General features: G+C 40.5%; 1 protein-coding gene across 3 annotated transcripts in view; it reads right to left on the bottom strand.

The window, feature by feature from the left end:
* Nucleotides 1–9635, bottom strand: part of KIAA0825 (KIAA0825 ortholog) — a 195318-nt gene that overhangs the window by 114577 nt on the left and 71106 nt on the right. For all 3 annotated transcript variants that reach the window (XM_060280188.2, XM_060280190.2, XM_088652791.1), the window contains 3 exons: nucleotides 8975–9163; nucleotides 7314–7547; nucleotides 2380–2788 (listed from right to left, as the gene is read on the bottom strand). In XM_060280188.2, coding sequence (XP_060136171.2) covers nucleotides 2380–2788; nucleotides 7314–7547; nucleotides 8975–9163 — 832 coding nt within the window. The remainder of the gene's footprint in view (nucleotides 1–2379; nucleotides 2789–7313; nucleotides 7548–8974; nucleotides 9164–9635) is intronic.

Raw genomic sequence — 9635 nt, 5'->3', positions numbered from 1 at the left:
AAGACAGGCAATGAATACAGCTGCCACTTTTCTCATTGGCTTTTATTTTCTCTGTTTCCATTAAGATAAAATTATATCTGTGTTCATCAGTTGAAATATTTTACTCAGCTAAGATAATGTACTTGATATGAACTGAAACATTGTTCAACAGAAATACCATTTCCTTATTCTGTTAAATTACTCAGCCACATTGTTCAGTATGCAAAACACTGTCCATATAATAAATGCATCAGTCAGACATTTATCACACACTCCCAATTATTGTTATTTATTCATTTTAATCACTAAATAGGTTTGCACTTAGTAAATTACCACAGATCAAGACTTGTGGAGGAAATCAAATCACAAAGAAATAAGATAATTAAATCAAATTTGCCAGCTTCCTTTAGAAAAAAAATTGGCTATTTCTTTAGCAAATAAAATAATCAGCTATGGACAGGGGTTTGGGTTTTTTAGACAAGTGGGACCCTGCAACAAAATGTCACAATGTCTCTTATCACCTATGATCATTTAAATTGGGGTGGCATTACCATGTTCTTCCCTCCCCAAAAAGTTCCTCCCAAGCACATGATGTAACCAGCGGTTCAGTGACAAAAATTCTACTACAATCAGGCAAGTATCCCAGAAGGTATCAGACAGATTAGAACAGTTTTACTAAATGCACACAAGACCCACACAGACTTTTCCACACAAAATGACATGTACTCCCACCCTGAGGGCACCAGAAAATTGGCATACAATTTACTGCATGGGGTCTCACTCTGTGCAGGAAACACACAACTCCTATTGACCACCCCACTGTCCAATGATATAGATCACATTCCTACACAGTAAATTTCTGCTTCCAAGTTAATAAAGTCTATATATGAGATGAAAGAAGACAGAGCATAGCTCCTCTCAGGAACAGGGCGCTACAAAAGTGACATTTCTAATGGCTAATGGATAAAATTATTCAAAATATCTGTCAAGCTAAATACTAAAAAAATTAGTACAGGATGCAAACACTGATGTTTCAATTAAGTGTGTGTGTGTGTGTGTGTGAGAGAGAGAGAGAGAGAGAGTATGTGTGTATACCCTTTAATTGAAATAACAGATGTTGTGCTATAGAAAATGTTTGCATCTTTTATTAAAATGTTGAGTAAGAAGCCTGAAAGATATTTATATTTAAAAAATTGGCATATGCAATCTGTCTGATATCATGGCATACTCTTGTTACAAAAATAAGAAGCAAGGAAAAGTATTACTGGAGCTTTTAGGATCTTCCAATTACATACATTACTGATATGATTTCTGTTTCATAAAAGGCCTTCCAATTTCAGCAATGTTACAAACTGACTTATGCTACTGTCCTAGTGAATAACATTTCCCCCCTTATCATAGATGGCATCCAGTCTTGCAAAACAATTGTAGGCAATTCTTTTCAGAAGGAAGACCGACTGGATTCAACAAAATAGATCAGCCTTAATCTCTTAATCATTGGATTAGAGCGTGAAAATTAGTATTAAATGCACACATAAAGATGATGAAGGTCAATGTCAATGAGCATTTGTGTGATACTGTTACTGCTTTTTGCAGTTTCTGCCAACCAAATACCCCTAGCAATAAAATAGCACAAGTCAATGTGCTGAATTAATACATTTTCATTTGCATGGATGACTCAATCTTGTAGTACTATTTTGCCTATACAGATTATAAACAAGAGGTCGCCCTTTATAAAATGTAGATGAAATAGGCAGAACATTCTACTGTTACTAGTGAAGTTTATTCAACAAACTATATAAGCAAAAACTAGCAATACCAGCAAAATCACCCGTTAAAAGAAATTTCTGAATTATGAAGCAGTATATAAATGCTTTTAAATAAAATAAATAAGACTTGATTAATCCACATGCTACCAATTAAAAATACACATAACTCAGGGAGCTATAGAACATGTAAGCCCTCAGCTTTTTTGGAAAAATCTTCTAAATGTTGCAAATTGGAAGTAAAATCTGGAAATGTTGATATTCTTCTCACAAAAAACAGAAGGGTACTTTTCTTGTGAGATCTGGATTTCTCTCTGGATATGCTGTTATGTTACAAAATTAAATGTGCTTATTTGTTTCTAATCACAGAAGACCATAAAAAGCTTTTTGTATGAACTATATCCTCCTTAATCTCCATAGTAAAATCCATTGCAATAATATATGTAATGACAGTTCACCCTTCTATGGGAAAAACACTATTTTCCTCGTTTTCTATTTATCCTATAATCAGAGCCCTGCAGGAATTCAGTATCTGTTACAGTAAACATTTTTACTACGAAACATTTCATTATTCATGTTGTATAGGCAAATGGTAGCAAAAATCAAAAACAAAAAGTGAAATATCAGGTCTTACCAGTCTATGCCCAGTTTTCTTGCCTTTAGTAACTGGTTTTCAATCCAGTTTGGCCTTTGTTGTTCAATGCTCTGTATAATCTTGTGAGTCACTTGTTTAGGGCTACTTTTCTTTTTCCCTATAATATTTTCCAAACATACACGAACCAAACTGAGCTTCTCTTTGCTCCATCTGTCAAGAGTTGTACCCGTTAAAAGTTCTGTGGTGTTTCCATCCTCAAATATCCGACATATAATTACAATCAAGATCCAGACAAGAAGACCAGCTTTTTTCGATTCAATTAAGTTTTTTGGCATTTTTCTCTCAGAGAGAAAAAAGAAATACTTAATTGGGGGAGGCAAACATGCAATCACTGTAGGTAACTTGCTGATTACAATAGATACTGCCTGAGCAGCAAGCCTTGTGAAGCCTTTAAAAAAAGAATGAAAGAAGGTATGATTAACATTAAACACTCTTGCTATACAATGCAGTTATGAAGACTGAATGCCAATGTTTAATTTTAGATGTCTCTTAGATGTATAGCCCTGGTTCACATGTTTGCTGGGGTTGCTACCATTATTTTGTGGTGGTGGAGTGAACACAACTTCATGCAGATAATATTTTGTGTAACCTGGACAGTCCATAAGACCATTGGATGATGCAGAGGGTCAGTTAGTGCATATTTCTACCCAACCCTTTTTTATGTGAAGAAATCCCATTAACCGAGCATCTGGACAAGGTGGTGGAGGCAGACCAGGGTTAAATGTCCCGGAAGCCTTTTGGCCCAGCCCAGCCCATCCCCTGCAACCAGCCTGTCTGTGATTGGCTGAATGTTGGGCAGGCTGAAATTCACTTTCCAGGCCAGTGCAAGTCCAATTTGGAGTCATGCTGGCCTGGGAAAACACATCAGTTCCATGTTCCATGCTGGATCAAGGTGCACGTCCCGCATAGGCGCTCAACCCCAAAGGTGAGGGTAATTATATGATCAGCTGCTTGTACAGAGCATCTAGTTCACACTTGGTGTTTTCTGTGTGTTGGAGGTGGGGGTGCAAGACTGCATGTTCATTAAGTGCCATCAGAGCCAGTACCAGCCTCTTGTTGCAAATAAACATTCTGTGGATTTATTCTCTACCAAGAATCTCACTCATTCCCTCCCAAATCTATATCAATCTAACCTATTTCACAAAGTGGTTGTGAATATAAAATGGGATGCCTCTCTGAGAAGCTAAGAAGAAGTGTCTTCAGTTGTAAGACTATGTACACTTCATTTTACATGCACACTAATCAGCTTGCTCACATTCAGTGGGATATATCTCACTGAGTTTCCTACTTCATCAGGACATTTAAAGGTAAAGGGTCAATCTCCATGTTGCAATCTAGCCATAACAAAAATCAATATACCGTGTTTCCCCTTTTTTAAGACACCGTCTTCTAACTTTTTTCCCTCAAAAAACCACACGGTGTCTTATTTTCAGGGGATGTCTTATTTTTTTATTTACGGCACTACAAGACTTGGGTTTTATGAAGCAAGAACTGTCTATAGATAGATCCGCTCTGGGCGCCGGCACTGGAGCCCTATCAGTTGCAAAAGCTGGCACAGATTGCAACGTAAAAGAGGAGATTGCATTGCATCAAGCCATTGCATTGGGATGCCTTGCTGAAAAAAAAGCGAGAGGACGGATTCCTCTTCCAAATAGAATATCTCCCCGTTCGCAACGCTTTTAAAGCCTTCCCTTTGTCCCCTTCCCAAGCCTAACTCTCTGAACATTAATTAACTCCCCCCTCCCCGCTTCCTCGTGCTCCTCCTGCCTGCAATGACGATGAGGTGGGAAACCTCTTTGCCAAGTTACAACAGTTAAGAGAGGGAGGCAGGCAGACGGGCAGGTTGCCCTCCTCGCCACCCCTCCAGGTTCCCTGCGCTCCACCGGCAGCTCCTTCTAAGCAGTGGGGGCGGGAAGTGATCCTGCCGAGGGATCTGACTCTGGAGACTCTGCAGGGGGTGGGTTGGGGCTGCTTCATCGTGCCCCTCGTCCCATGCTTGAGCTGCGCGCCAGGTTTTGGCTCGCTTTTTTGTTGCGCACAGAAGGCGGACGGGGCCAGCAGGGCTCCCGCCGCCGCCCGTCACGCCGGCGGTGCGGAAGGGCCAGCTGGCCTCTGGCCGCCGCTCTGCCTCAGGCCACAACGTTCCGGCGGCGTGGCTCCCGCCGCCGTCAGTCACCCTGCCGCCGCTCTGCCTCCCGCTGCTACTCTGCCTCAGGCCATGCGGCCCACAATATTATGGCAGCAGGGCTCCCGCCGCAGCCAGTCGCCCCGGCGGCGCACCTTCCTTGATCCGGCAGCCTGACGGGTCTGCCCCAATCAGCGCCGCACTGAGCACTGGATTGAGGAAGCGGCCTGCAGGGTCGGCGCCCAGCAGCGTCGCATGGAACACCACCTCCTCAATCCAGCAGGCCGCCTTCTCGATCGGGTCTGCAGAGTCAGCGTCCAGCAGCGCCGTGCTGGATAGAGGAGGTGGTGTTCCGTGCAGCGCTGCTGGGCGCCGACCCTGCAGGCCGCTTCCTCGATCCGGTGCTCAGCGCGACGCTGATCGGTGCTGACCCGGCAGGCTGCCAGCAGGCCACAGTCTAAAAGGCAGTAGGATAGAAGAACCTCCTCGATCCGGCGCGGCACTGCTGGGCGCCGACCCTGCAGGTAGACCTATGGCTTATTTTCGGGGTATGTCTTATATTTTTCAAAGTTTTAAAATCCTGCCCTGGCTTATTTTATGACTACGGCTTAAAAAGGGGGAAACACGGTACTATCTGTATATTATCTATACAGTTCTGCTACTTTAATACCACGTGAAGTTGGTTCAGACATAAATTACTCCCACATTCCACATTAAAGACCCTAACATAAAAAATTAAGAGTCAAATAGAAGCGTGACATTTTGAAATTTAAATTCAAGCACAAAATGAGTAAAGGATTTTGAAACTTGTCTCAGGAGCTAATTAGAGGGAAAGGTTCCAAGTTTAGAAAATGGCATGCCATTATAGATGGCAAATTATAAATGCCTATATTACAAGTATGTGACAAAGTACATTCCAATGTTACAACCCCAGCGTAAACTATAAATTAAACTTGTGATGATCATAACATATTTACAATAAACAAAAGATGAACATAGCAATCTGTTTAATAAACTGTAAAAGACATAAAGAAAAGCAGGCTGCTATTTTAGTAATTGGAGACCTTTGGCTATCACTAACATAATTTTAGCAAATACAATAATGTATTAAAAATTAAATAAAATTAAAACTGATCGTAACTGACAGTTGTGCTTATTTTATGGCACTAAGTTCCTTATCTTCTGTTGCTCATGTTGTTATTCTTGTGTGGTGCATCTTCCTGTCCTGCAGGAAGCGCTCAGAGACCCAGAAGGGCCAGTGTGACTGGACAACAGTGGAGACAACAAAGGCAGATCACACAAGAGCTCTCTGCTTCTGCTACCGCATATGTAAGCTAAGGAAGAAAGAGTATTGCCTCCTCACTTGTCCCAACACAATGGCAGAAACATCTGGCTAACTGGGAGCCTAGGAACTTAGCCACATCATGATGAGAGCTACCATGACAAACATACATAGGTGTATGTTATTTGCAGCATAGTAGTGTAGGAAAGGGGGACACCCGCTCTTTAATCCTACTCTCCCACCCACCCACTACAAACACATGGTATAATTCCAGTCTTGCAAGACACTGAACTAAGAAGAATAACCAACTTATCTGAAACAAAATTTGATGGTTGTCAATTACCTGTGGCCACTGCTATAGCCCCTACCCAAATAGCATCACTAAATATACCCCTCAATTTTTTTTTCATATTAGTGAATGGCTGCCATTCTCTCCTGTGAGGTAAAAATGTAAGTATTGCACTGAGGGAAACTTATTGCAACAAGAGCAAAACCAGCTCTCTATACTGATGTTGGATGATATGGATGCCAGGGTGAGTGGGGGAGGTACTATGCATCTTAGTTTGTATTGTGCACAGAGATCTAATTGGTTATATAATATGCATTAAAACTATCCCTAAAAAGTCATAAGTTGAAAACAACCAGACCGAAAACATTTCAAAATATAAATAACATGAGTAGTTAAAAATTACATTATGAAAAATTGCATATTAAAATGCCTATCAAATTTACATTTCAAGGTAGGCTTTTCTGAACAAAAGAAGGGTTTCAGCAGGCACCAAGAACAGTACTGTACAGTGAATGTGTCTGCCTAACGCCTATAGACAGGCAGTTCCAGAGTGCATGTGCTGCCAAATGCAAAGATTGATTCCTTGCAAGTGTGGAATGGACATTACATGGCACTTGTAAAAATGTCAGTGTCACAGTTCAATGTGGCAAAGTGTGTGTATATGGGATAAGGCAATCCCTCAAGTAAATGGATCCCAAATAGTTAAGAGCTTTATATACTAATAGTGACATCTTGAATTTGGCACAGTAACTAATTGGCAACCAGCGCAGATCTCTGAGTAGAGAAGTGATATGTTGACAGGGTCTCACTCCTGTCAGGAATCTGGTGCAGCATTCTGCACTAACTGCAGTTTCCAGACCAAGCACAAGGGAATCCTCACATGAAGTGCATTGCAGTAATTCAACACTGAAGTCACCAATGCCAGGATTACTAGTATGTTCATTCTGTCTTCCCATTTGGTTTCCCAAAGAGACTTTGCTGAATGTGGGCCTTCCACTAGCCCACAATGACAAAGATTGTGCTAAGAACTCAGTAAGACAAAGTACTGCACCCAAGTATGTAAGCAATTCCATGAATAGTCTTCTAAAATACTATAAATTGTACTACTATAGTATTCATTATCAAATCACACCACTTAATTCTAATTCTTCAGTTTTGATTTGTCCTCATTAAATGTATAGCTATTATTTTGACAGGAATTATATAAGCACACCTACATTTCCCAGATTCTTTTCTCTTCATTTCTCTAGGTGTGTAATTCCACTCCTTTGGAACAGTCTTCAGCAAACTTTCAGGAACAATTTGCTTGTGTTGATAGGTTCCATAGTTTTCTGTTGCTTCCCATGAATGCATCAAAGAAATTATCTGCTTCACAATACCCTTAACTGAATTAATCAAAGTCAGCTTCAAGCATCTGATAACCTCTGGCTCTGACTCAATGCAACTAGAAACTTTGGAGACAAAATAGTAATAATATTAATTTAAAAGAAAACATTAAGTCGAGCCTATTTAGCAACATTTAATATTACCATTTTAGAAACTTTTGTATACAGTTCTCCATGTTACAGTTGTATAATAAAAAAGCAACCAGAGTAAAATAAGTTTCTACATAACAATGCTATGTTATCAAATGCTACACTTTTATAAATTATTATTTTCTCAGTTGCCATGCCTTTGTTGTTTTGACCACAGCGCCACCCGTATCCCGTTGTTTTGCTTAGAAGTTGATAATTACTACTATCCAACATACTACTTCTGTTTATCTTTGCATTTAGACAAGTTATCATGACTGACTTGACCTGTATGATAATATAAATATGTATAGTATTTAAAGGTAATTGTGGCTTTTGGTGGTTTAGTTTCTTAAATGGTGGACTAGACTGAGTTCTGGGCCTGGCTACAGAAGAGGAAAAGACCAGTTCAGGCTCCTTCCTCAACTGTCATTAGCAGCCATTCCATCAGACTATAAAAAGAAGTGGGATACACGGGTCTTTCCATCCGTAACATTTGGGTCTTCTTCTCTTTGAGATATTTCCATTTCAGTTGCTCATTACCAGAGTTCTAGATAACTAAGAAATTGTCCCCAGGATTGCTTATCCCCCTCCTTCCTCTCTTTCATTTTGCATCATGTTTTTTAAATTGTTAACCTTAGTGCAGGAACTGTCTTATCACTAGTTACAGGTAGGTAGCCGTGTTGGTCTGAGTCGAAGCAAAATAAAAAAATTCCTTCAGTAGCACCTTAAAGACCAACTAAGTTTATATTTTGGTATGAGCTTTCGTGTGCATGCACACTTCTTCAGATGTGTGTATCTGAAGAAGTGTGCATGCACACGAAAGCTCATACCAAAATATAAACTTAGTTGGTCTTTAAGGTGCTACTGAAGGAATTTTTTTATTTGTCTTATCACTGACATTTGTGCGCCACCCTGGGAGTTGTTTTTTGGCTGAAGAGCAGGATAAATATACTCTGAACGAATGAATGCTTTAGAAAACACAGAGTTAAATCTGCAAGGAGGCACATGAAATGAAGTTCAAAATGGAAGTGCCTGATGTGGTGGCACAGATGAAGCTAAGTGGAGATTTTCCCAGAGCATTCAAGAATGAAAGCAACTTCTGTGGTATTATAAGAAATTTCTATGACTGGTTCTCAATTTGAAACCTAAGATCCTCCTTCAGATGCAATTTTATATTTTCTAAAGCATCCCACACATATGTTGCTACCCACCGAGCCCTGGAAGAAGACCTCTGGGGCAAATTGGGAGTGTGGTACAGGGAACTACAAGGGGTAGGAGTTAGTGAATCACATAAACAGAACTCCACTTCCAGCAAGACTGGATACACCCCTGAAAGAAAGAAAATTTCACTGCATTTTTCATACCTGATATATTGTATAAACAATCCCACATCTGTTCTTTTTCCATGTAGTTTTCAAGAACACCACCAAGTGATTTGGGAGATAAAGTACAGTAAGACAGCACTGCAAAGATTGCTTCAGTCAGACTAGGCTCTTGACTGCTCTTCATGTCTAGGCAAGTACTTTGTTCTCCACTTTTTGATAATTCAGATTCTTGAATAAAGAAAGAAGAAAAGTTCAGAAGCTGAGGTAGTAGTGAACGTGTAAGTGGAATCTACAACAAAATTTTGTTGTATAATGAATGTCAGAATCTATATTTGGGCTAAGAAGGAAAATACAAGCTACAGAACTGTGCCAGACAAGGAATCCCTGGGCAAACCAGCCTGTCTATCAAACAATGGCCAGGCATCTACATGTCAAAGAAGCTTATCAGGTCTGTGGAAAGCAAGGGTTGCTGATATGATGGAAAGGTGACAGGAAGGAGTGTCATTTTACAGGAGTCTTGGGTTTTTGTTGAGAGGTGTGCTGGGAAGGAGGAGGAGGCCAGAGGCCAGACATCTATGAGCTGCAGGGCAGGCCAGAACTCCATGCAGCAATGGTCAGAGGAAGTTGCACTGAGAGACAGTGGACAATGGAAGGGGCAATGGAAGACACTCTTGGGCTATAATTTGCTGCACAGTCTCCA

The sequence above is a fragment of the Zootoca vivipara genome, chromosome 10, assembly GCF_965207765.1.
Source record: "Zootoca vivipara chromosome 10, rZooViv2.hap1.1, whole genome shotgun sequence".
In the NCBI taxonomy this organism is placed as follows: Eukaryota; Metazoa; Chordata; class Lepidosauria; order Squamata; family Lacertidae; genus Zootoca; species Zootoca vivipara.
The sequence above is the reverse complement of the archived record's forward strand: the minus strand, read 5'-3'. Positions and strand labels throughout refer to the sequence as shown.